Raw genomic sequence first — 27,715 nt, forward strand, 5'->3', positions numbered from 1 at the left:
TATGTTTTAAAACCGCAGATCTATGAGACCATGTGCTGAGTATGCTGAGCTGGTGGTAAGTTTGGAGAGTGTTGGCCCCCAGCATGGGGAAGGGGGCAGTGCTGTGTACTCTGAGACCGAGGACATATTCTGGTTCCGCCAGTCTCACCAGTTCCCTGTCTCTCATACCCTCGCAATGTCAATCACTAACAAACTGCAAAGTCATGCTGATGTCTGGGAAAGGGCCGGAACGTTCAGTTACCTTCCCGGAACCGGCCCGCGGCTCCCAGACACTCCCTTTTGAACTGAAAAAAAAAGCAAGTCACGCCCCTCTACCTGCCCTGCGCCGGCAGATCGACTGTGTGAGGCTGCACGCTGAGCGCGTCTTAAAGGAGCAGCAGCTGCTGGTATTCGGGCCACTTGGTGGGGGAGCTGGAAAAGGGAGGAAACCTCATGAAGCAGTTCTTACAGCTGCCTTCTCTTTTAATCTGATTGTTTTTCAAAGGGATTAAAGACAGGCCGAGTTTCTCAGCACCTGGTAAGTTATTTGGTTTCTTCTTGTCCTGAGGCTACACCTGGATTATTGAGCTGGAGCTCGGTTTAAAGGGGGCTTTCTGTCGCCACCTGAGGACCCCCCCCCCCTCCGAGGGTTCGGGGTTTGCCTGATAATTTAATGCAGATCTCCTATCCCTGAGTGGATCACCTTCTCCGTGTGGCCTGTGGGATCACCCCGTCCGGGGAAAGCACCACATTACTGGCTCGGCTGTGAGGCCACTGCAGTCGAATAAACTTCAGACTCAGTTAAGGAGTGAAACAGGGGGTCGGCCCTGGGGCTAGATCCGGAGAGAGAGAGTAGTACCTGCACTCTCCAGGAAAAGTAGAGATTGTTCATTTCTGTAGCGCCTGTCACATCGCCAGGAAAGGCAATATAGGGCAGGAAATCCAACGGGCACGGCAAGATCCCACCAACCCCCCACCCCACACACCCCCAAATAAAACCTAGCGGTGTTCGGTAAGCTGAGGCTGTGTTGCAGTGGGTGATGGCTGAGCGAACCAGTGACAGTTCCGGATGGGGAACCAGTGAAACCATTCCCCCAAACATCGGTGGCTTCTGATCGACTGGCCTGGGGATAACCACAGAACCCACCCACCCCCCACCCTCCCAACCCCTCCTCAAAAGGCAGCCACCGATTTACGGATTCACCTGAAAGGCCGTGCCTCAGACACTGCAGCACCTCCCCCCCCCCCCGGTATAGAGACACGGGGTTTCCCTGGGGAACAAGGGTTGGAGGCTCCGAAATGAAGTGCAATCACTCCCCTTGTTGAATCCTGCGGGGGGGGGGGGGGATATGGGTGGGAGGGAGGAAGGTTACCATCTTATTATGAATTGCCTTGAGTAGGGCAATAAGGGGAGGGGGGAATCAATGATTTCTCCCCCTTCCCCCCCATCCCTGCAGCCCAGAGACAATTGCACTTTACCGACCGCCTCCTAAACTCCGGGGCCGGGGGTTAAAGCTGTCCAGGGCAGGACCGGAGATTCCCGGTGAGTCCTGAGTTGAGCCTGGGCTCCAGAGACAGTGTGGCACAGGCTTCCTCACAGGACTGTGTATCGACCCAGCGACACCTCTCCCCTCTCCAGTCTCCACTCATTAAACTAGGGCCCTATGGATTGAAAAGGTCCTATTGCAGTATGTCAGAAGCAGGAGTTCTCCACAGTGTCCTGGACTGGAGTTCATCCTTCAGCTAACATTGCTGACAATTCGTGGCGCCAGACATTGTCACAAGGCTGCGCGAAAATTAGCTGCCACATTTCCTGCAGGAATTACGTTTCAAAGGGTAATTCACTGCTGGCAGCGGTGTCGACAATGTCAGTTCGCTCTGTAATTCTTTCCTTTTTCTCCATGTACGTTGTTACTGGAGGGGAAAAAAAAGAAATTTTAAAACATTTTAAAAGCTGGGGAATAGTCTGGACCATCGTACTCCACTGTGGTTAGAGCCAGACTCTGTCAGTTCACCGCTGATGATCAGAAACTGGTGTGAGATGAACTGTTCCTAAAACATGCCCCACCACCTGCACTCATGATCTAAAGTTACCCCCAACTCCGCATCCCCATCCCCACCCCCACTCTGTAACTGCATTCAAGTGCTGGACAGTAACTGGAGCTTCACCTAAGTCATAGAATTAAGGAGGAGAGGAGAGCCTTGGGGTACGGTGGTAGTGTACGGTGGTACACTTGGGCCTGAAGGTCTGAGTTAAAGTCCGATCACAGAGGTGGATGAACACGTTAATATAAAAATCAGTTTCAATATGAAACTGAAACTGGTTGTTGAGATCTTGGGATACACGATTTGAAACGAGCATTCCTGAAAACTAAAGCTTGGTTCGTGTCTTATCCCACTGCCTGACCACCTGGACTCATTAACTGCTCCCTCACTCTCTTAATGTAGCATTGTGTCCCAGGAACTGACGCTAAAATTATGCTAAAGGAACTCTGTCCTCGTCACTGATTTCGCTTGATAAATACTTGGGAGAGAGTGAGAGAATTAATCACCATAATGGGTTGGGAAAGAGATGTTGGCATGAGACAGAGGAAAGAGCGAACTTGGAGAGACACAGGAGTGAAAACTGTGTGTAATTCAAAACAGCAAAGCTGGAAACACTCAACTCAGACAGTGTTTGTTCAAAGAAGAAAGGCAATGATGTTTCAAGTCGTTGAACTTTGATCAAACTCCCAACATTCTGTTTTTTGTCAGTTGCAAGGAGAGAATGCAGTTGCAGGTTTTGATTACGATGTCAAACTGAAGCTATGGTCAAAGGGGATGTCACGTGGCGGAGCTATCCAGTGCAAAATGGCCCAAAAAAGGACTGATTCTCAACCGATGTTACTAAAATCAATTCTATGATCATTATCACTTTGCTGTTGTAGAAGCATGTTGTGCACACATAGGCCACCGCATTCCCATAATTATAACAGGGACGACAGCCAATGAAATAATTATTGAAGTGTGAAATGATTTGGGATATTCAGAGTTTGGGTTCTGTGGTGTCGGTATAGATTGTGACTCAGGTGCCTGTGAATTTGAGGTGGCACGGTGGCGCTCAGTGGTTAGCACAGCTACCTCACAGCTCTCGGGATCCACATCCGATTCCAGCCTCGGGCGATTCTCTGTGCGGAATTTGCATATTCTCCCTGTGTCTGCGTGGAAATTCAGGAAGTCCAAAAATATGTATAGGTTAGGTGGATTAGTCATGGGAAATACAGAGTTACCGCGATAAAGTGGGAGTGGGGTTGAGTCTGGGTGGGATGCTGCTCGGAGGGTTGATGTGGACTTGTTGGGCTGTACTGTAGGAATTGTATTTGATGAAGTTTCATAATGTTAAAGCAGACTCCACAATGACTTCTCCAATTGGCTCAATATTCTCCAATTATTTTACTAATTTGCAGCGGGGAGGGAGCATAAAACTCGACAGTGTTTGGTGAGTCCGGTTGTGGACGAGTTGCAGCAGATGTGATGAGAAAAGGGACAGGAATATGACGTTGACCTTAAAACACTGGGCAGAAATCTTATTGGTAGATCTGAAATGAAAATCAAAGAGAGTTAAAACAAAGAACTGCGGATTCCGGAAATCTGAAACAAAAAATAGCTGGAGAAACTCAGCAGGTCTGGCAGCTTCTATGGAGAGAGAAGCAGAGTTAACGTTTCAGGCCCGGTTTGACCCTTCATCAGAGATACCAGACTCGAAACGTTAACTCTGTTTTCTGTCTCCACAGCGGCTGTCAGACTTAATGAATTTCTCCAGCTATTTCTGTTGAAGTTAAAAGGTGCATTTCTTTCATAAACTCTTTCAACAACTGGTTCCAAATATTTATTAGCTGGCCATTATTCTGCTGTACCAAATAAAAAGCTTACATTTATATAGTGTCCCAAAATGCTTCACAGCCAGTGCGGTATTTATTGAAGTGCAAACATTGTTACACTGCAGAAAATGCAAGTTACTTTGCACACAAAATCCCAAAGTGATAATGTCGACATCATTAGCTTAAATGCTGCTGTTTGTGGGACACACATGGCCCCAGGAGACTGATGTGAACTTTCCCTGCTCTTCCAATATATCTTTAGTTACCTGAGAAAGCAGATGGGATCTTGTTTCCCTGAAAGATGAAACTTTTTCAGCTCTGCCCATGCTCCTTAGTGCATTGAAGATTCAGTCTAGATTATGCTACTGCTGTTGGGGAGGTTTTAGACTAATGTGGCAGGGGACTGGGAACCAGAAGAGAAGACTACTACACAGTCAGGTGGAAACTGGAGACTGTAAGGATCACAAAGTTAGCATTACCAAGGGGAAGAGTAGGCAGAGAGCGGATGAACGCAAAAGAACTGGTGGCCTGAAGTGCAGATACCTGTGTACTTTAATGCAAGGAGTGCAGACAAACCTAGAGCTTGGATTGGTGCCTGGGAGTATGACGTTATTGCGATCACTCAAACTTGATTGAAGGAACAGCATGATTGGCAACTAAATGTTCCAGGACACAGATGCTTCAGACAGGACAGGGAGGGAAGTAAAAGGGGGTGGGGAGGTGGAGTAGCATTGCTGGTCAGGGACGATATCGCGGCTGTGCTAAAGGAGGACACTATGGAGGGTTTGAGCAGTGAGGCATTATGGGTGGAGCTGAGAAATAAGAAGGGTGCAGTTACATTGTTGGGGCTGTATTACAGGCCTCCCAACAGTGAGGGTGAGGTAGAAGAACAAATAGGTAAACAGATTATGGAAATATCTTGAGGCAATAGGGTGGTGGTGATGGGAGATTTTAATTTTCCCAACATTGACTGGGATACACTTAGTGTCAGAGGTCTGGATGGGGCAGGATTTGTAAGAAGCATCCAGGAAAGTTTTCTAGAGCTGTATGTCAATAGTCCGATGAGGGAAGGGACCATATTGGGACACTGTTGTTGGGGAATGAGCCAGGCCAGGCGATAAAAGTTGCAGTGGGGGATTTCTTTGAGAATAGTGACCACAATTCTGTAAGTTTTAGAATACTTGTAGATAAAGATGAGAGTGGTCCTAAGGGACAAGTACTAAACTGGGCCAAGGCCAATTATATCAAAATTTGGCAGGAGCTGGGAAATGTGGATTGGACACAGCTATTTGAAGGAAAGTACACATTTGAGATGTGGGAGGCTTTCAAAGATAGATTAAAGATAGTGCAGGATAGGCATGTCCCTTGAAAACAAAGGATAGGAAGGGCAAGATTCATGAACTGTGGATAGCAGGAGAAATCGTGCAACTGGCCAAGAAGAAAAGTGAAGTATACATAAGGTCCAGGCAGCTAAGAACAGGACGGGCCCTGGAGGAATATCGGAAGAGTAGGACAAGTCTGAAATGAGGAATCAAGCAGGCTAAAAGGGGTCATGAAGTAGCATTAGTGAGCAGAATTAGGGAGAATCCCAAGGCTTTTTATTCTTATATAAGAAGCAAGAGAGTAACGAGAGAAAGGGTTGGTCCACTAAAGGATAAGGAAGATTAGATTACCTACAGTGTAGAAACAGGCCCTTCGGCCCAACAAGTCCACACTGACCCGCTGAAGCGCAACCCACCCATACCCCTTCACCTAACACTACGGGCAATTTGGCATGGCCAATTCACCTGACCTGCACATCTTTGGACTGTGGGAGGAAACCGGAGCAACCCCATGCAGACACGGGGAGAACGTGCAAACTCCACACAGTCGCCTGAGGCAGGAATTGAACCCAGGTTTCTGGCGCTGTGAGGCAGCAGTGCTAACCACTGTGCCACCGTGCCGCCCATAAGGAAGGTTGTGTGTCGAACCTGAGAAAATGGGTGAGATTCTCATTGATTACTTTGCATCAGTGTTCACTGAGGAACAGGAGGTGATGAATGCTGAGATTAGAGATAGAAATTTGTTTACTCTGGGTCACATTGACATAAGGAGGGAAGATGTGTTGGGTAGACTAAAGGATATTAAGGTGGACAAACCCCCAGGACCGGATGGGATCTATCTCAGGTTGCTGAGGGAGGCGAGAGAGGAAATAGCTGGGGCTCTGACAGATACCTATGTATCATCCTTAAACACAGGTCAGGTGCCAGATGACTGGAGGGTTGCTCAAGTTGTCCCCCTGTATAAGAAGGGTCGTAGAGATATTCCAGACCAGTGTGCCTGATGTCAGTGGTGCAAACATTGCTGAAGAAGGTACTGAGGGATAAAATCTATTTATATTTTGAAAAGAATGGGCTTATCAGTGATAGGCAACATGGTTTTGTTTAGGGTAGATTGTGCCTTACCAACTTAATAGAGTTTTTTGAGGAAGTGGCCAAGTTGATAGATGAAGTAAGGGCTGTAGATGTCATATACATGGACATTAATAAGGCATTTGATAAGGTTTCCTAGGGTAAACTAATGGAGAAAGTGAAGTCACATGGTGTGCAGGGCATTCTAGCTCAGTGGATAAAGAGCTGGTTGAGTAACAGGAGACAGAGAGTAGTAATTGAAGGGAGTTTCTCGAAATGGAGAAAAGTGACCAGTGGTGTTCCAGACGGTTCAGTGTTGGGGCCACTGTTGTTTGTGATATACATAAATGATCTGGAAGAGGACACTGTTGGTATGATCAGCAAGTTTGCAGATGACATGAAGATTGGTGGAGTAGCAGAAAGCATAAGGGACTCTCAGAGAATACAGGAGGATATAGATAGATTGATAATGAGAGTCCAGAGAAAGTATATTTCTGTTACGATGAAAGGAAAAGGAAAGGCTGGTAGGTATAGGGATTGCTGGATGACTAAAGAAATGAGGGTTCAGTTAAGAAAAAGAAGGAAACATATGTCAGGTATAGACAGGATAGATCAAGTGAATCCTTACAGTATAAAGGCAGTATGACTATACTTAAGAGAGAATTCAGGAGGGCAAAAAGGGAACATGAGATAGTTTTGGCAAATACAGTTAAGGAGAATCCAAAGGCTTTTTACAAATACATTAAGGACAAAAGGGTAACTAGGGAGAGAATACGCCCCCTCAAAGATCAGCAAGGCGGTCTTTTTGTGGAACTGCAAGAGATGGGGCAGATACTAAATGAGTATTTTGTATCAGTATTTACTGTGAAAAAGGACATGGAAGATATAGACTGTAGGGAAATGGATGGTGACATCTTGAAAAATGTCCATATTACAGAGGAGGAAGTGCTGGATGTCTTGAAATGCATAAAAGTGGATAAATCCACAGGACCTGATCAGGTGTACCCGAGAACTCTGGGAAGATAAGGAAGTGATTGCTGGGCCTCTTGCTGAGATATTTGTATCATCAATAGTCACAGGTGAGGTGCCGGAAGACTGGAGGTTGGCAAATGTGGTGCCACTGTTTAAGAAAGGTGGTAAGGACAAGCCAGGGAACTATAGACCAGTGAGCCTGACCTCAGTGGTGGGCAAGTTGTTGGAGGGAATCCTGAGGGACAAGATGTACATGTATTTGGAAAGGCAAGGACTGATTAGGGATTGTCAGCATGGCTTTATGCATAGGAAATCGTTTCTCAGAAACTTGTTTGAATTTTTTGAAGAAGTAACAAGGAGGATTGATGAGAGCAGAGCAGTAGATATGATCTATATGGACTTCAGTAAAGTGTTCCACAATGTTCCCCATGGGACACTGGTGAGCAAGGTTAGATCTCATGGAATACAGGGAGAACTCACCATTTGGATACAGAACTAGCTGAAAAGTAAAAGACAGAGGGTGATGGTGGTGGAGGGTTGTTTTTCAGACTGAAGGCCTGTGACCAGTGGAGTGCCACAAGGATCAGTACTGGGTCCAATAACCTTATATAAATGATTTCGATGCGAGCATAAGAGGTACAGTTAGTAAGTTTGCTGATGACACCAAAACTGGAGGTGTAGTGGACAGCGAAGAGGGTTACCTCAGGTTACAACGGGACGTTGATTTGATGGGCCAATGGGCTAAGAAGTGGCAGATGGAGTTTAATTTACATAAATGCGAGGTGCTGCATTTTAGGAAAGCAAATTTTAGCAGGACTTATATACACTTAATGGTAAAGTTCTAGGGAGTGTTGCTGATCAAAGACACCTTGGAGTGCAGATTCACAGCTCCTTGAAAGTGGAGTCACAAGTAGATAGGATAGTGAAGAAGGCGTTTGGTATGCTTTCCTTTATTGGTCAGAGTATTAAGTACAGGAGTTGGGAGGTCATGTTGCGGCTGTACAGGACATTGGTTAGGCCACTTTTGGAATATTGCTTGCAATTCTGGTCTCTTTCCTATCAGAAAGATGTTGTGAAACTTGAAAGAGTTCAGAAAAGATTTACAAGGATGTTGCAGGGTTGGAGGATTTGAGCTACAGGGCGAGGATAAACAGGCTGGAGCTGTTTTCCCTGGAGCGTCGGAGGCTGAGGGGTGACCTTATAGAGGTTTATAAAATCAGGAGGGGCATGGATAGGACAAATAGACAAAGTCTCTTTCCTGGGGTGGGGGAGTCCAGAACTCGAGGGCATAGGTTTAGGGTGAGAGGGGAAAGATATAAAAGGGACCTAAGGGGCAATTTTTTCACGCAGAAGGTGGTACGTGTATGGAATGAGCTGCCAGAGGAAGTGGTGGAGGCTGGTACAATTGCAACATTTAAGAGGCATTTGGATAGGTATATGAATAGGAAGGGTTTGGAGGGATATGGGCCAGGTGCTGGCAGGTGGGACTAGATTGTGTTGGGCTATCTGGTCGTCATGGATGAGTTGGACTAAAGGGTCTGTTTCCGTGCTGTACATCTCTATGATTCTATGGAGAGTTGGGCGGAGAAGTGTCAGATGGAGTTCAATCCAGGTAAATGTGAGGTGATGCATTTTGGGAAGTCTAATTCTCGAGCAAACTGTACTGTAAGTGGAAGAGCCTTGGAAAAAGTTAATGAGCAGAGAGATCTGAGAGTTCAGGTCCATTGTACCCTGAAGGTTGCTGCACAGGTGGATAGAGTGGTCAAGAAGGCATATAGTATGCTTTCCTTCATCGGACGGGGTATTGAGTATAAGAGCTGGCAAGTCATGTTAAAATTGTACAAGACTTTGGTTCGGCCACATTTAGAATACTATGTACAGTTCTGGTCGCCACATTACCAAAAGGATGTGGACGCTTTGGAGAGGGTGCAGAGAAGGTTTACGAGGATGTTGCCTGGTATGGAAGGTGCTAGCTATGAAGAGATGTTGAGTAGGTTAGGATTGTTTTCATTTGAAAAAAGTTTGAGGGGGGACCTGATTAAGATCTACAAAATCATGAAGGGTATAGACAGGGTGGATAGAGATAAGCTTTTTCCCAGGGTGAGGGATTCAATAATGAGAGGTCACATGTTCAAGGTGAGAGGTGAAAAGTTTAAGGGGGATACACATGACAAGTACTTTACACAGAGGGTGGTAGGTGCCTGGAACGCATTGCCAGCAGAGGTGGTAGAGGCAGGCACGATAGATTCATCTGGACAGATGTATGTAGAGGTGGGGAGCAGAGGGATACAGATTCTTAGGAGTTGGGCGATAGGTTTAGACAATGGATTTGGATCAGCTTAGGTTTGGAGAGCCTGTTCCTGAACTGTAAACTTTCTTTGTTCTTTGTTCTATATGCACAAATATCTGGAATGAGAGACCTGTCCCCCAGTGACAGTCTGTGCGTGTGTGTGTGTATATGAGAGAGACCCCAGACCCCAGTGAGAGTCTGTCTGTGTGTGTGTGTGAGAGAGAGATCCCAGACCCCAGTGTGAGTCTGTGTGTGTGTGTGTGTGTGTGAGAGAGAGACCCCAGTAAGAGTCAGTGTGTGTGTGTGTGTGTGTCTGTGAGACCCCCAGTGAGAGTCAGTGTGTGAGAGAGAGACCCCAGACCCCAGTGAGAGTCAGTGTGTGTGTAAGAGAAAGACACCCCAGTGAGAGTCTGTGTGTGTGTGTGTGAGAGAGAGAGAGAGACCCCAGACCTCAGTGAGAGTCAGTGTGTGTATGGGAGCTGTTCTCAGTGACAGCTGCAAACTTATTGTTTCTTTTGCTACTGGCCTGAACTGATCTGGCGAGGATGCCCTGCCTTGCATAGCCTCAATTTTTTATGTCAAGGTTTGCTCACACTCCAATGTGGAGTTGAAAGAGTTAACTCGTGTGCAAACAATTGTCGCTGACAGGCAATGACTAATCAAAAATGCAGTTATTTCAGTTTATTGTAAGGACATGTGACCTTAGCAATGCGAAAGGATGAATAGGGAGGGAGAGGCTTGAGGCTTCCTGTTGAAAATATTTACTGTGGTATCTCCAGGGTGAGATGTGCATGTGTCCATTCAAATGTTGTTGCTGTTTTTTTCCCTTTTTTTTAACTTCCTTTTTTTTCACCACACTACCTCCTAAGAGCCATAGTGTTTATATTTTCCCCAGCACACCCATGATGTGTGTGTGTAGGTGTGTTTGTAAGTGTTGTTGCTTTATTGCTCTTTGATGTTGACAGCACATTTGCAGACTTTTTAAAATCAGGATGACTGAAGATTAGGAACATCATTTTATGTTTCAGAGCAGTTTGTGCCTCCAACTAAAGGCTGCACCAACCCTGACTCTATCACAGGCTGCTCCATATTGATGGCCATGGTATCAGCTTGGTTCAGTGAATGCCAAGTAGATGCAAGGTGTTGTTGTACTGGAGGTGCCAATTTTCTGATGAGACCTTAAGATTAGATTAGATTAGATTACTTACAGTGTGGAAACAGGCCCTTCGGCCCAACAAGTCCACACCGCCCCGCCGAAGCATACCCACCTATACCCCTACATCTACATCGACTCCTTACCTAACACTATGGGCAATTTAGCATGGCCAATTCACCGAACCTGCACATCTTTGGACTGTGGGAGGAAACCGGAGCACCCGGAGGAAACCCACGCAGACACGGGGAGAACGTGCAAACTCCACACAGTCAGTCGCCTGAGGCGGGAATTGAACCCGGGTCTCCGGTGCTGTGAGGCAGCCCTGAGTCCCTGTCTGTTCTCGCTAGCAGACATCATAGTTTCTTGGAAATATAGCACTGGAGGTTTGCTCAAAAAGTACACATCTTGTTGAATCTCTTCATCTTGTCCTCAGGCCAATTCACAAGAATATCATTGTAAAAGGGAATACTGATTGGTTGGCAAGTGAACTCTGATTGGTAGAGACATTGCCATGGAGAATGCACCTGTTAGATGATGACTGACAGTTAATCATCAGGTTTTGATTAAATTTAAACCAGGCTTTGGGACTCTGGTCAAGGCATTGACTCATAAGTTAAGTAGAGAATGAAGTGAACTGTTTATTTTGAGTTGAAATAGGTTCAGTATGTTATTATTTGTATAAAAAGAAAAGGGTCTCACTGTAGGTAGCTTCCAGTAAATACTAGAGCACCACACTGTAAAGCCCAGCTTAAGATCTTGATGAAGGGCTTTTGCCCGAAACGTCAATTTCGAAGCTACTTGGATGCTACCTGAACTGCTGTGCTCTTCCAGCACCACTAATCCAGAATTAAGATCTTAACTGACAATCATGTATGAATTTTAGTGCAGTGTGATGCTACATTTGTGTGTGTATCAGGAGTGTCCCTGTGTGTGTGTGTTAGTGTGTGAGATGTAATGATGCCATTAATACCGTTGTCCTTGTCTCTATCTGCAGTGTCACATATGGCAGAGTTTGCTGGTCATTAGCTTCTGACAGGAACACACCTCGGTTGGTGAGACCTTCCCCGGCCTGGAGACTGTCAGCATCCAATTTTCAGCCAAGATCGAACAGGAACAGGACAGTTCACTGTCAATCCTCATCAAACACTGGCATCATTTTAAATAGCTAGACAGTTCCACCCACTGTCCAATTTTGGGAGAGGAAACAAAAGAATATAAGACTATTATGTAACTTTGGCATTGATTGGCGTGAAAGACTGTAACTGAGTTTTTGTGCCTTAAATTATCAGTCAAGGTGCAGCTACTGAGTCCTGAGGGACTGGTCTCATCATCCTGAAGGCATTGTCTATTTTTCACCCTCCTGCTGAGTCTCAGGGAGATACTCACTCACTGCAGGAAACTGAGAGAAGGATGTCTGAAAACCAATGAGTTTCAGAAGTTGAGGCTGAGAGAGGGATGAGGATACAGGAGACGGAGTGGGTTCACTAACAGGATGGTGAGTTGACCCAGTCACCTGGCAGTGGAACCCATCAGCCACTTGAAAACCAGCCTCAGGACAGGGAGAGCAGGAACCCCACTGATAAAATAATGCTGAGCTTGAAGAAGAGGGTTAACCATTCCCCAGTCATTGTCCCATCACTGAAAGGTCACGGATATCTGGATTATACCGTCGAAAGCCACCCGTCCCGGGCATTAAGCATCATGCAGGAGTTGAGGCAAGACAGACAGCTGTGTGATGTGACAGTGCGAGTGACCCACGGTGGGAAGGAGCAGACATTTGTTGCACATCGGATTGTCCTTGCTGCCTCCAGCCCTGTCTTCAAGGCCATGTTCACCACCAACCTGCGAGAGCGCCAGGCCCCTGAGGTAAAGATCCAGGGCATCCACCCCATGGTGATGGAGAGGCTGATTGACTTTGCCTACACCTCTCGGGTGTCAGTGGGTGAACAGTGTGTAGTTCAGCTGCTGCTGGCCAGCACCATGTACCAGGTGGAGGGGGTGATCAACGCTTGCTGTGATTTCCTCATCAAGAACCTGGACTCTGCCAATGCCATTGGTATCTGCCATTTTGCTGAACAGATTGGCTGCACTGAGCTTCGCCAGAGAGGGATGGAATACATCAATATTCATTTCACTGAGGTAAACCAGTTGGGAGGTCATGTTGCAGCTGTACAGGACATTGGTTAGCCCACTTTTGGAATACTGTATGCAGTTCTGGTCTCCCTCCTACAGGAAGGATGTTGTGAAACTTGAAAGGGTTCAGAAAAGATTTATAAGATGTTGCCAGGGTTGGACGGTTTGAGCTATAGGGAGAGGCTGAACAGGCTGGGGCTGTTTTCCCGGAGCATCAGAGGCTGAGGGGTAACCTTATAGAGGTTTATAAAATCATGAGGACATGGATAGGATAAATGGACAAGGTCATTTGCCTGGGGTGGGACAGTCCAGAACTAGAGGGCATAGGTTTAAGGTGAGAGGGGATAGATTTAAAAGGGAACTTAGAGGGTGGTACGTGTATGGAATGAGCTGCCAGAGGAAGTGGTGGAGGCTGGTACAATTACAACATTTAAAAGGCACCTGGCTGAGTATGTAAATAGGAATGGCATGGTGGCTCAGTGGTTAGCACTGCTGCCTCACAGTGCTAGGGACTCGGGTTCAATTCCTACCTTGGATGTGGATTTTGCACACTCCCCCCACTCCTCCCTGTATGAATGGGTTTCTTCCCACAGTCCAAAGATGTGCAGTTCAGGTTAATTGGCCATGCTAAATTGTCCATAATGATGGATGCATTAGTCAGGGGTAAATATAAGGTGATGGGAATGGGTCTGGATTGGCTACTCTTCAGGAGAGTCAGTGTGGACTTGTAGGGCCAAAGGGTCTGTGTCCATACTGTAAGGAATCTAACCTATTTATAAGGGTTCAGAGGAATATGGGTAAAGTGCTGGCAAATGGGACTATGTTAGTTTAGGATATCAGGACATTGTTGATGAAGGGGTCTTGCTTCTCAGATGTTGCCTGAAATGCTGTGCTTTTCCAGTGCCACACATTTTGACTCTAATTTAGGAAATCTGGTCAGCATGGACAATTTGGACTGAATGGTCTGTTTCTGTGTTGTCTATCTCTATGACTCAATGACTCTAAACCCAGGGGAATCCACCTCATACATACTTTCCACAGCTAACTGGGAGTCATGCTGTCTGATGGTGTGAGATTGAATTTCACTCCAGACACTTTGATGTGTTAAACTGCATCAGCCACATAACTGCCCATTTCACCAGTTTATTTCCTCAGTAAATCCAGTTCAATGTCATTCTCAATGCCATGTATACAAAGGGCAGATCAATAATAAACATCATCAAAAACTGACCCCTCCCTGCACACCATCAGCTAGTTCCCTCTCATCTGAAAAACAGCCACTCTGCTTTCTGTCCTTTATCAGATTGTGTTCATGCAACCAATGACCCTATGGTCTTCGATGTTTCTCACAAGTCTATGATGTCTTTTGAAAGTCCATACACAGTGCACAATATACAGTAAAATGTTCTCTCTCTCTGCCCCCCTCCTTTCACTCTCTTTCCATCTGTCTGCCTGTCTCTCTCACACACTCTCCACCTCTCACTCAACTCTCTCTCTGTTTTTCACTCACTCTATCTTTTCTGATTGGGTTATTTTAGTCACTGCCCCAGTTTCACTGTGACCCTAGCGTTTGCTGTCTCCCCGCTGCCGGCCTCCCTCTCCTGAGCTGCTGTCCCTGACTATGGCCTGTTTCCCACCAGGTGATCAAGGAAGAGGAGTTCTTCAACCTGACTCACTGTCAACTCCTGGACCTCATCAGTCAGGATGGCCTGAACGTGCTGTGCGAGTCTGATGTGTATAAGGCGTGCAGGGAGTGGGTGCGGTGGGACCTGGAGGGTCGCACCCAGTACTTCCACGCCCTCCTGAACGCCCTGCAGATCTACGCGCTGCCCCTCCGCTTCCTCAAACACCAGCTGCAGGAATGCCCAATCCTGGACAAGGTCAATCTGTGCCGGGATATCCTCTCCAAGATCTTCCAGGAGATGTACCTGCGGAAGCCGCTGCCCCCGGTCAGGCAGAGGGGGAACCAGCTGGTGTATGTGGCCGGGGGTTACCTGCAGCGCTCGGTCCCCAACATGGAAGCGTTCAGTCCCCGGAGCGGCCGCTGGCTGAGGTTAGCGGATATGCCGGGACCCCGCAGTGGGGCTGCCTGCTGTGTGGTGCTCGGGCTGTTCTACACCATCGGCGGCAGGAATAACTCTCAGGGCGCGGGCGAGAACGTGGACTCGGCGGCGCTGGACTGTTACAACCCAATGACCAACCAGTGGAGCCAGCGGGCGCCGCTGAACGTGCCCCGCAACCGGCTGGGCGCCGGCGCCATCGACGGAGCCATTTACGCTGTGGGCGGCTCCTGGGGGTCATCACATCACCGCAGCGCCGAGAGGTGGGGGAGGGGGAGGGATGATGGGGAGGGGGTGGGAGGGTGAGGGGGGGCTGGGGAAGGGGCGGGGGGTGAGGGGAGGGACTGGGGTTGTGATGAGAGGGGGAGGGGTGATGGTGGGGCAGGTTGATGGGGAGGAGGCTGGGGAGGGGTGGGAGTGAGGGGGAGGGGTGATGGTGGGGGTCCAGGAGGGGTGTCTGGGGATTGGGGGCCTGGGGGGGGAATAGTAGGTGTCTGGGGGGGGGGGCGGTAATGGGGGTCTGGGGTGGGTGTGATGGCATGGGTGTGATGGGGGGGGGGTGTGGGTGTCCGGGGGATGATGGTAGGGGTCCCGAGGGGTGGAGGGTGGGTAATGGGGGTCTGGGGAGGGGTGTGATGGTGGGGGTCCAGGGTCTAGGTGGTATTTGTGGAGGTGTGGTGAGGGTCTATGGTGGTGCTCCAGGAGGGGATGGTGAGGGTCCAGCAGGTAGGGTGCTGGGGGCCAGGGGCCATGGTGATGTTGAGGGTCAGGGGATTGGGGGGTCCAGGGATTGGGGGATTCGGGAGGCATGGGGGGGGGAGTAGTGGTGATGGTGAGGGTCTCTCTCAGGACACACTGTTGAAGATCTGATGGCAGAGTGAATGGAACAAGAGACACAGGGCAACATCGTTCACAATGTGGAGAGCAGCAGAAAATGAGACACACCTCAGTTTGTAGAATCATACAGTTTGGAAAAGCACCTTTGGCCCATCATGTCTGTACTACAAAAATATACTAGCCCCTACAAAAGTTCCACTGTCTGCAGCAGACCCATAGCATTGAATGTTATGATCCCCGAACTGTTCACAGTGATTGGAAAAGGATTTTCTTCAGTCTAACAAAGTTAAATGCGATTTGGACGAGCTGGTGTTGGACTGGGGTGGACAAAGTTAAAAATTACACACCAGGTTAAAGTTAGGTGCATTATAGTTAAACTGGTTTTAGCAAAATATTCACAGCTTTTCTACACACATCCTACCCAAATTTTTCAATTTGCTGCACTAGGATTTGACGCCATGCCTCTGGAGCATTAGCCTGGGGTTTCATATTACTAATGCTGGGACATTACCATTATATCACCATCTCCCCAGCAGCTCCTTGTCCTCCATTCAGTAGAGAAGCACCTGCATTAATCTACAAAGGATTAGTTTATAATGTGCCCTCCTCTCTCCACCCACCCAGGGGTTTCAAATAAGGTTATTGTTCGCGTATTCTTAGGGAAACGTGATTAGATCACATCTGGATAGCTCTTAGCTCAGCTCCTATTGTCCAACTATGTGGGTTTAAAGGGTTGTCAGTATCTGTCTCAATCCCATGATAATGGGACAGGAGATGTGGATTCATCGCATTGCTCAGGAAATCATTGCTTTTAGGGACAATGCAGCTTTCTTGCAGAGTTCCTGTCTCGATTCCAAAGACTGGAATGTGTCATGCACAGCGATGCAAATTGGGATATCCATTTTTTTTGTGTCAGCTTCAGGCTGAGTTTCAAAAAACTGCTGTTTAATAAAGTTACTTCCCGTCCATGAATTAAAATAGTTATTTGCTATTAAGCATGGTTTTCTGACAAGAAATAGATCAAAGTCTTTTCTAAGCAGTGAGAGTGAGGAACTGTGGAAGAACAGGAGATGTGGGTTTCAAAGTACAGCAATCGCAAGAAGCTAATGGTTTTTCTGAATGATTAAAAATTTTAAAGAAATGCTGGGTTTTATGTGAAAGTAATTGCAATATCAAGGGTTGGATGTTTTTCATAGGTCGAGAGTGGGGTGCTGGAAAAGCACAGCAAGTCAGGCAGTATCCAAAGAGAAGGAGAATTGACATTTCAGGCGAGAGCCCTTCATCAGGAATGTTTTTCAGTAGGTGTATAGAGGTGGGGTCAGATCCCCTCCTGGAGTAATCAGGTTCCTTCTGGACCCAATATCTCAGGAGGGAAATGTTGGTTCGAAGGGGCAACAGATTCACCAGAATGAACATAGAACATAGAACATAGAACAATACAGCACAGAACAGGCCCTTCGGCCCACGATGTTGTGCCGAACTTCTATCCTAGATTAAGCACCCATCCATGTACCTATCCAAATGCCGCTTAAAGGTCGCCAATGATTCTGACTCTACCACTCCCACGGGCAGCGCATTCCATGCCCCCACCACTCTCTGGGTAAAAAGGATATCAAGAAAAAGGATAGATTGTGAGTCCAGATTACACAGAGTAGGTAACATTCCCTTGAGTTTAGAAGTTTAAATGGTGATATACCTGCAGTGTTTAAAGAGATTTAAAGATTTAATAGGGCTGGTAGGGATAAATGATCCCCTCTGTTGGGAGGGGAGAGAGGGCGGAACCCTACAATTGTAATCAGGCTGTTCAGGATGATGCCTCCTCACCCAAGTGAGGCGGTGAAAATCTGGAACTCTCCCGCTGTTGGGACTGGAGATACAATTGGAAATTGCAAGACTAAAGTTAATAAGTTCTGTTAGGTAAGTGCATTATGAGAAGATCAACTGGTGTCTAATTAGAAGGTGGAACAGACTCAAGGGGTTGAATAGACTCCTCCTGTTTCAATGTTTCTTGACCAGATAGTTCCTGGTTCCATCCAGTACCTGAGGAAGCAGGCCTTATCTGAGGAAGCTGGAATTGAGAAACAGTGGAGAAGGGCATCTCCATGGATTGGCATCTCCATCCCAATGTCTGGAAGCTACATGCATTTCGACCACAGATATGAAGATATATCTGTGATGACTCTGCAGTTGACTAGCCTTGAAAGCAGTTGCTGCCCAGACCTAACACCTAGGGAATGAGGCACAGGTGAGTGTAGCTCCAGTCACTATCTCCCTTCCAGATCCCAAACTCCATTGATAAACAGAACTTTCCAGAGATGGAAGATTGGGGAATGAGGAATTGAGGCTGTGGGAGTCACTGGGAAACGTTGCAGGTGTGAATAGTCTTTCTGAGTTTATATTCTGTCACTATCTTGTTTGTAGATATGACCCGGAAACAAACAAGTGGACATTCGTTGCTCCGATGAAGATGTGTCGTATTGGTGCTGGGGTGGCAGTGTGGAATGGACTCTTGTATGTGATTGGTGGATTTGATGGAAAGAACCGTTTGAACAGCGTAGAGTGTTATCGGCCTGAGAAGGATGAATGGAGTTTGATCTCTCCAATGGGATCCCCTCGCAGTGGAGCAGGTGAGGTCTCTGACACTATACCAACTCAAAAACAAAGAAAAACTGCAGATGCCAGAGACCTGTGATAGAAAGAAAAAGATACTGGAAAAATTCAGCCACGTCTGAGGGGGGAGAAACATTTCATGTTTTGAGTCAATTACCTTTATTCATAATAATTGTTTCCTCTACGGATGCTGCCTGACCTGCTGAATTTTCCTGACACAATTTTTGTTTTTACCCTAATGGAATTTTCCCATCCACACTTAGCTTTCACAAAGAGGCTGACTCTTCAGAGAGGTACAAAAGTCAATTGGAAAAGTGAATTGGCAAAGTTAAATTATGAGAACAGTTTGTACAGACTAACCTTGTATTCCTTTGGGTGGAGATGATGAAAGGGAGGATCTAATTGAGTGGTTTGCAGGCCTGCTGGGCCGAATGGCCACATTCTACATGGTATTAATCCTGTGATTGGATCGATAAAAGAAACTGTTTCCTTTGGGGAGAGTCTCGAAAAAGAGGCAGCGTCAGGGATGATATCAGGAAGCAGTTTCCCACTCAGAGGGTAGTGGAAAGCTGGAATGCTTTCTTCTAACAAGCTCTGGATCTGGGTTCAATTGGGAATTTCCTGGTGAGATTGGTAAATTTGTATTGGTTAAAAGAATAATGGACATAAAAGCAAAGATAGTTTACTATAGAGATCAGCCATGGTCTTTTTGCATTGAGGAACAGGCTCAAGGGGCTGAGTGGCCTCTTCCTGTCCCTATGATCATAGATACTTTTCATATAATGTTGGCATTCCTTTTATTTTAGATCCCCATAATCACTAGAACCAATCTTTTTTCTGTCTTCTCTGTCCCGTAATTTCATAATTTCAAAGCTCTGTTAAATCAACAACAGTTTGCACTTAAGATTTGCTAATGTAAAACAATCTCCCAAGGTGCTTCACAGGCATGTTGTAAAATAAAATTTGGGATGTGGGTTACATTGGGGGAAGGTTTTGGGAGAGGGGGCATTTAAACAGTCTTTGGATAATGATGATGAGATAGTGTAGGAGGATGGGCTTTGATATGTTCACAGGACGGCGCAACATCGAGGGCCAAAAGGCCTGTTCTATGCTGTATTGTTCTGTGTTCTAAGGTTATGAGTTTTTCACTGTAGGTGTTTTGCTAGGGCAGTACAGTAATTCGGTGGTTAGCACTGCAGCCTCACAGTGCCAGGGACCCTGCGTTTGATTCCACCCTTGGGTGAGTGTCTTTGTGGAGTTTGCACATTCTCTCTGTGTCTGCATGGGTTTCCTCCCACAGTCCAAAGATGTGCAGGTTAGGTGGTTTGGCCATGCTAAATTGTCCCATAGTGTCCAGGGATGTGCAGGCCAGGTGGGATAACCATGGGAAATGCAGAATTATAGGGGTAAGGTAGTGGGGTGGATCTAAGCCCCTTTGGAGGTTCAGGTTGGACTCAATGGGCTGAATGGCTTACTTCCATGCTGTATGGATTCTATAATGTACTATCTCTTTGTAAGAGCCCACCTTTCTCTTTCTCATTGCATAGTCTGTATTGGTGTCTCCCCAGGTGTTGTTGCATTGAACAATTATATTTACGTTGCTGGTGGTTACAATGGAAGGGAACAATTTTCATCAGTTGAGAGGTACAGCATAGAGACCGATAAATGGGAAAATGTTGCCAGCATGAAGCATAATCGGAGCGCCTTGGGAGCAACTGCATATCGGGGCAAGATCTACGTACTGGGTAAGAGTCACATTGACAAACTGGCTTCTCCCACTATTGAAAAAGCAACTGCTAAGAATAACCCAAGGTGATTGCTTCCACGATCCTCTATCTGTGCTGCATTAAACTCTGCTCCAATTTTAAATTTAATGTTGATCTCCCGCTTTGTGCACCTTCTCTGAAGCTGTAACATTGTATTCCTTGCTCTATTCTATTACGCTATTGCACTTTATATGGTATGATCGCCCTGTATTGCATGCAAAACAAAATTTTTCACTCTACCTATTTACGTGTGACAATAATAAATCAAAACCTCCCACACATACCCTTAGTTCATCTGCACTCCTACCCCTGATATTGCCAGTGATCCTATTACCATGAGCTTCAGACTGATGACAATTCACCAAAACTGAGGACGAACTGGGACAGGTGACCAATAATTTGGTTCTAAGGAGCATGTTAAAGGATGAGTGAAAAGAGAGGGAGGTTTAGGAAGAGAATTCCAGAGCTTAGGGCTCAGACTATTGAAGCATGACCATCAACGATGGGGAGGAGGAAGTCAAGAATGTGCAAGATGCCAGAACTGGAGGAGAACAAAGGCCTTAGAAGTTTGTAACGGTGAGGTTTAGGGAATGTATTATTTGTTGAGAGTGAGATTAACATAGTCTGGGGCCTGGAATCAGCAGTGCGGTTGAATGGGAATAAGTGTGAGACAACAAGAGACATGGGGGTGCACAGAGGGAGCAATATTACAATTTCCCTCAATAATTCTTTCAATAGTACAGAAATTAAACTTTACTTAGAACATAGAACAGTACAGCACAGAACAGGCCCTTCAGCCCACGATGTTGTGCTGACCACTGATCCTCATGTATGCACCCTCATATTTCTGTGACCATATGCATGTCCAGCAGTCTCTTAAATGTCCCCAATGACCTTGCTTCCACAACTGCTGCTAGCAACGCAATCCATGCAATCTCAACTCTCTGTGTAAAGAACCCGCCTCTGACATCCCCTCTATACTTTCCTCCAACCAGCTAAAACGATGACCCCTCGTGTTAGTCATTTCTGCCCTGGGAAATAGTCTCTGGCTATCGACTCTATCTATGCCTCTCATTATCTTGTATACCTCAATTAGGTCCCCTCTTCTCCTTTTCTCCAATGAAAAAAGTCCAAGCTCAGTCAACCTCTCTTCATAAGATAAGCCCTCCAGTCCAGGCAGCATCCTGGTAAACCTCCTCTGAACCCTCTCCAATGCATCCATATCTTTCCTATAATAGGGCGACCAGAACTGGACGCAGTATTCCAAGTGCGGTCTAACCAAAGTTTTATAGAGCTGCAACAAGATCTCACGGCTCTTAAACTTAGTCCCCCTGTTAATGAAAGCCAAAACACCATATGCTTTCTTAACAACCGTCTCCACCTCAGTGGCAATTTTAAGGGATCTATGTACCTGCACACCAAGATCCCTCTGTTCCTCACACTGCCAAGAATCCTATCCTTAATCCTGTACTCAGCTTTCAAATTCGACCTTCTAAAATGAAACACCTCACATTTATCCAGGTTGAACTCCATCTGCCACCTCTCAGCCCATCTCTACATCCTGTCAATGTCCCGCTGCAGCCTACAACAGCCCTCTATACTGTCAACGACACCTCCAATCTTTGTGTCGTCTGCAATCTTGCTGACCCATCCTTCAATCCCCTCATTCAAGTCATTAATAAAAATTACAAACAGTAGAGGCCCAAGGACAGAGCCCTGTGGAACACCACTCACCACAGACTTCCAGGCAGAATATTTTCCTTCTACTATCACTCGCTGTCTTCTGTTGGCCAGCCAATTCTGTATCCAGACAGCTAAGTTCCCCTGTATCCCATTCCTCCTGACCTTCTGAATGAACCTACCATGGGGAACCTTATCAAATGCCTTGCTGAAGTCCATATACACCACATCCACAGCTCAACCTCATCAACCTTTCTAGTCACATCCTCAAAGAACTCGATAAGGTTTGTGAGGCATGACCTGCCCGTCACAAAGCCGTATTGACTGCATTTAATCAAACCATGCTCTTCGAGATTGTCATACATCCTATCCCTCAGAATCCTTTCTGAGAGTTGATTCAGATGAGGCATAGCAAGAGGTAGACCAGCTAGTGGGAAGGATTTTCCAAGGAAGGAACCAAGGGATCAGTTAAAGTATGTTTGCTTTAACGCAAGGAGTATCAGGAATAAAAGTGATGAACTTAGAGCATGGATCAGTACCTGGTGCTATGATGTTGTGGCCATAACAGAGACATGGGTTTCTCAGGGACAGGAATGGTTGCTGGATGTTCCAGGATTTAGAGCATTTAAAAAGAATAGGGAGGGGGGATAAAGAGGAGGGGGTGTAGCACTACTAATCAGAGAGGGGAAACGATATCAAAGCTTACTATCTCAACAGGACTAGGATGCAAGAAACAGATTTGAAAAAAGGAACACCAGTTTATGTAGCACACAGACTGAAGCTGTTCTTAGAAGGTAGCTCACTACAACCTTCTTATGGGCATCTAGGAATGGACAGTAAATGCTGACCTAGCCAGTGATATCCACGTACCATGAGTGAATAAAAAACAAAATTATGGCCTGCATTCCTGGTGTCTCACTGCCACTGAAAGTCATTCCCTATTTTTATGAGCTCAATGGCTGCAACCTGTTAGTGGAGAAACCAACAGCACAAATGGCAATGGCGTCTTCCAGTGGTACATTGGTAAATAAGCTAGCAATGTCAAAGTTCACACGGATGTGGTATTGCTCTTATCCTCTAGGCCTTGTACTGTCTTCAGAAAAGCAAAGGAATCCTTCACAATGTGTGAACAAAGCTCATTTAAAACCATTTGGCCAATTTGCATTGTGGAGGGTCAGTGATAGATAGAATAGGGTAAAAAGGGACATGACTTTTATGGGTTTGGGTCTCAGTGGCTGTGAGGAAGAACTCTATGATACCACCTTTATCCGAGGCCAATGGGTGTCTCAGCAGCTTCCCTTTCAGTATTTGCTCAGTCATGTGACATGGCAGATCCTGGATGTATAAATTTGGAGCCATCACTGAGCAAAGTGTGCATTTTATTGGAGTAATCACATTTGTGTATGATTACTCCAGCTCCAACCTTGCGTTGACGAATATCAGGGCCATTCACATTTGCATTATGTTCCTGTATTTTGACAATTCTTTATGACACCAATGTCTGTGTGTATCAAACTTAGCAACTTATGCAGTTAAGTTCAGTTTCAAACAGACAGAGTTGCCTTGAGATCCTGTGTAGGCCTCCAACAGGTTTCGTTAACATGTCTGTTGTTTACTGTGAGAAAGGAATCTTCTATTTCTGCTATGTTGGTGACACATTTATGATGTTTGAATATGCACCTGATGAGAGAAATTCTTTACACAGATTAATAAACTTAAAGACTATTTCAGAATTAAAATTGTTATTTTTGTTAAGCAAAGATATTGAAGGATATGGGCGAAAGACAGGTGAGTGGAGTTAGGCAGCAGATCAACCCTGATCTCATTGAATAGTAGAACAGGCTTGACGGGCTGAATGGCCTATTCCTGTTCCTATGTTCCAACCTGCACTCTGAGAATGTGTATAGGGTATAAGCAGACAGAAAAAGAGTTAAGTTCAATATTTCCATTGAAATGGAGCAATCAAAGCAGTCCCTTTTCCTTGATGAATTACTTGAGAAGTCTGCCAGTGATGTTGTCTATTACAATCTACCACAAGTCTATGCTCACTGGTCAATATAAACTTCAGGATTCCACAGCTCTACACACTACATGATTAATCTTATTGGCAACCCGATGAATACAGCTCTAGCAATCTGCCAATCGGATGTAAGCTCAACACTGAAATAGAGCATACCAATACCATCTTGTGTGATAACAGATATCTTGATCAAATTATCATTCACTGTGTAGTGCAAGAACATATGAAAATGTCTATGTTCAGCACTTGTGACCCTGAGCGGTGAACAGTCCACCTCAGATTACCCTGGAAGGGAAGGTGTCCCAAAGAAATTTGAACAACTGGTAAAGTCTCACAGTGCTACAGTAAAACCATGCTTGGTTTTCTCCACAAACAGGATGCTGCCATCAAGCCAAAAAGACATTTTGTCTTTAAATAATGTGATCTGAGTTTCAGTGCCCTTATGGTGCCAGGTATGTAGAGTGTCTGTCCTAATAATTGGTGAACCAAATTGAACAATGTGCCCTATTGACCATTTGTAATGAACAACGTACCTACTGTGCTTAACCAGCCCATTTATTTTTTCTTTTGTGGGACATGGGCATCGTTGGCTGGCCAGCATTGAGAGCCCAACCCTATTTGTCCTTGAGAAGGTGGTGGTAAGCTGCCTTCTTGAACCGCTGCAGTCCACTTGTTGTGGGTTGACCCACAATGCCCTGAGGGAGGGAATTCCAGGACTTTGACGCAGTGACTGTGAAGGAGCAGCGGTATATTTCCAGGTCAGGGTGGTGGGTGGGTTCGGAGGGGAACCTGCAGGTGGTGGCGTTCCTACGTATCTGCTGCCCTAAGGATCTTTGATGAGACAGCACCTTCCAAACCCATGATCACTTCCATCTAGAAGGACAATCAACATACCATTATATTCACCATTAGATGTAATTTAGCTATGGAACTTACTTACTAAATTCAGACTGAGTTTCACCAGAAACCAATCAAAGATCATTATTCAGGTTCCCATTTGCACGTATTAGAAGCTGCTATATTAAAATACAGAACCCTCTGTTATGTGGGTTCAAGGAATTTGTATCTATTTTGCACGATTTTTCTTGGGAAAGGGGTTCATGGAGACTGCTATGGGGACACAGCAGACACTGGCAACAATCTGGTAAATCAGACTCTATCTGCCTAGTCTGAAAAGTACATTGACAGCTAACTGTTCCAAATGTGACTCCATGTGAGCAATGGTCCAACCGATCAGCACCATCTCCTCATACTATTTAATTGGTGTTCCTTCTTACACGTCTGTTTCTTGCATCTTCATCCTGATGGGAGCAAGGTAAATAGTTTTGACTTCTTCTCTCTTTTATAGCAGTGTTTAAGTCCCTCATGACCGAGATCACAGGAAGATAAGGTCAGAAGTAAGACCACAGCAACTTGAGAAATTGGAGCATCAAGTGCAAGCCTTAGGAATGACTGATCAATTTGCAAAGCATTAATTGCAGCTGGAGGACTAAGTGCATTTATTGTTAACATAGACATGAGAAGAGACTTGAGATACTGAAAATGATTACGCTGGTATAGAGAAAGTTGAGGGAAATTACTGGAGAATTTTAAAAATCATCCTGTTTGAAAGCCTTTTCTTGATGATGAGGGGTTAGCCATTAAAAATTGAAACGAAAAGAGGAGGTATGTTGAGATAGATGTTGAAGCATTGAATACATCAGGGAGGTTAAAGTAGATACCATGATAGAATAAGATGCAGAAGAATAGAGGGAGGGAGTGGAACAGTGGGATTAATTTGGAATTGATGCAGGGCTGGGGCAGTCAGTACAGCAGTGAGATTTATATGGGATCAATACAGGGTTATGTGGCAATAAATGTAGTTTGGGACTATTTAAGCAAAATCACAATTAGTCAAAGAGTTCTCTCTTCTGTGGTAAGATGTCTCAGGTCCAGGTTAGTTAGTTTTCTTGCCTCACAAGCCATTTGGTTTGCGTCAACTTCTAACCATTACCAGTTGAAATAATTTCTTCTTCCCTCAATTGTGTAGGAGGCTTTAATCAGAACGGTTTTCTCGACAGTGTGGAGTGCTATGACCCGGAGAAAGATGAATGGACAGAGGTCACTGTCATGCTCACTCAACGCAGTGGTATGGGAGTTGCAGTTAATATGGAGCCATGTCCAAGGAACCTGACCCCTGTTGATGGAGACAGCTGACCATTGCACTCCCAAACAGCTGATGGTGCAGGAATTGGTGGAGACTGTCACTCTCCCCACTGCTTCCACCCGTGGGAAATGAGTTGGCAAATTCAGACTCACCACCACACACTACATTTGCTGGTTGCTGCAGCACAGAATGCACTGGAAATTTCTGCAGAGAACAGATAATGAAGTGAAGATCAAAGGGGATATTTACAATGCAGAGGACCAGGAATACTGCATGTGTCCCTCACCCAAGGCTCACTTTTGAATGATACACTCCCAGTTTAATGCTGCAATTGACACTGTGTGAAACAGTAGATTTATTCATCTTTACTCTCAGAAAGGAACTGAACAGATTCCTGTCCAGGATTGGAAAATGGGGTTGTTGAAAAATGTGCCATTTTGGAATCTCACATTCTTGTTCCTGTTGGGGCAGGGGCTTAATAGACTGGGTCAGGAGTGGGACAAGAGCTCACAGAACAAAAGCATATTGAACTCTCACCACTGCACATACACATTCATGCACAGACTCATGTACATACACACATGTACATACACTCTCAGATGCACTCTCACTGCACACATGTACATACACACATGCACACTTTCTTTCTTGGGCACTCACATATACACACCTACACACACACCCAAACTTTCACACCAACACTCACTCACCTACACACTCACTCACCTACACACTCACTCACCTACACTCACTCACCTACACACTCACTCACCTACACACTCACTCACCTACACTCACTCACACACACTCTCCCGCTCTCAGACATGCCCATTCTCTAAACCACGCCGACAAAAATGGTTCTTAAGAAATGCACAGGGCGAAAGTGAGGACTGCAGATGCTGGAGATCAGAGTCTAGATTAGAGTGGTGCTGGAAAAGCACAGCAGGTCAGGCAGCATCCAAGGAGCAGGAAAATCGACGTTTCGGGCAAAAGCCCTTCAGTCAATTTTCCTGCTCCTCGGATGCTGCCTACCTGCTGTGCTTTTCCAGCACCATTCTAATCTTGACTCTTAAAAAATGCAGTCAGTCCAAAAGCAGAACTACCTAAACAGGGTGCTTGCCTTTTCGTTCCTTACCGTCACACAGGCACTGACTGAATGCTGGAACCACACCCCAGCGATTATTCAGATATGATCTTCAGAGGAAATTCTGTTCAGTTGTGGGTGGCGGTGTGGTGAGCTCAGTCCGATCATTACCTGATATTCGCATTTATACAATATCAGATAGTCTATGTTTTCTGAAAGCAGATACAATGAAGAGTCTTCAGGGGAGTGACAGAGCATGCAGTGAGGGTGGGAGTCAGCAAACATCCCCTGACCAGAGTGAGTGAGTAACTCACAATCTGGGAGTGTAATTACTGTGGATATTGTATATAGTTACCGATATAAATTATGATCATTTTTCAAAGTTCTTACATATGAAAATAAACCAAATTTTAAAAATAAACATGATATTTTGCAGTTATAAAAGATTACTGTGGTACCGACACTGACTAGAGTTTAGGCTCCACACACCAACTCTGAACAGCTGAGTCTGTGTGTGGGACCTTGTACCTCAGTGAGAGTCTGTGTGTGTGTGTGTGGGAGACCATACCCCAGTGGGGTGGAGGGGAGCCGTATCCCAGTGAAAGCACACCGCTTGAAAAGCAAGAACATCAATTCATGGATAATAAACAGAAAGAAATCTGGGGCCATATGCAGACGGGTTTTCTGGCTGAGTATGGAAACAGCAATACCCTGTAGCATATGTTAGCTGTT

General features: G+C 45.8%; 1 protein-coding gene across 3 annotated transcripts; it reads left to right on the forward strand.

Moving 5' to 3' along the window:
- The first annotated feature begins 201 nt into the window (after nt 1–201).
- LOC140494810 (kelch-like ECH-associated protein 1A) lies at nt 202–27,399 on the forward strand. Of its 3 annotated transcripts, none has more exons than XM_072594441.1 (6): nt 202–517; nt 11,642–12,786; nt 14,421–14,833; nt 18,099–18,304; nt 19,856–20,032; nt 25,783–27,399. In XM_072594441.1, exons 2-6 carry the CDS (start codon nt 12,235–12,237, stop codon nt 25,947–25,949), a joined length of 1,515 nt encoding a protein of 504 aa, XP_072450542.1. In that variant the 5' UTR covers nt 202–517; nt 11,642–12,234; the 3' UTR covers nt 25,950–27,399. The 3 variants fall into 3 exon arrangements, with proteins under 3 accessions (XP_072450542.1, XP_072450541.1, XP_072450540.1); XM_072594440.1 differs by having other exon boundaries at nt 204–517; nt 14,421–15,103; nt 25,814–27,399; XM_072594439.1 differs by having other exon boundaries at nt 205–517; nt 14,421–15,103.
- The last annotated feature ends 316 nt before the right edge of the window (nt 27,400–27,715 follow it).

Source organism: Chiloscyllium punctatum, chromosome 24 (assembly GCF_047496795.1).
Source record: "Chiloscyllium punctatum isolate Juve2018m chromosome 24, sChiPun1.3, whole genome shotgun sequence".
Taxonomy (NCBI): domain Eukaryota; kingdom Metazoa; phylum Chordata; class Chondrichthyes; order Orectolobiformes; family Hemiscylliidae; genus Chiloscyllium; species Chiloscyllium punctatum.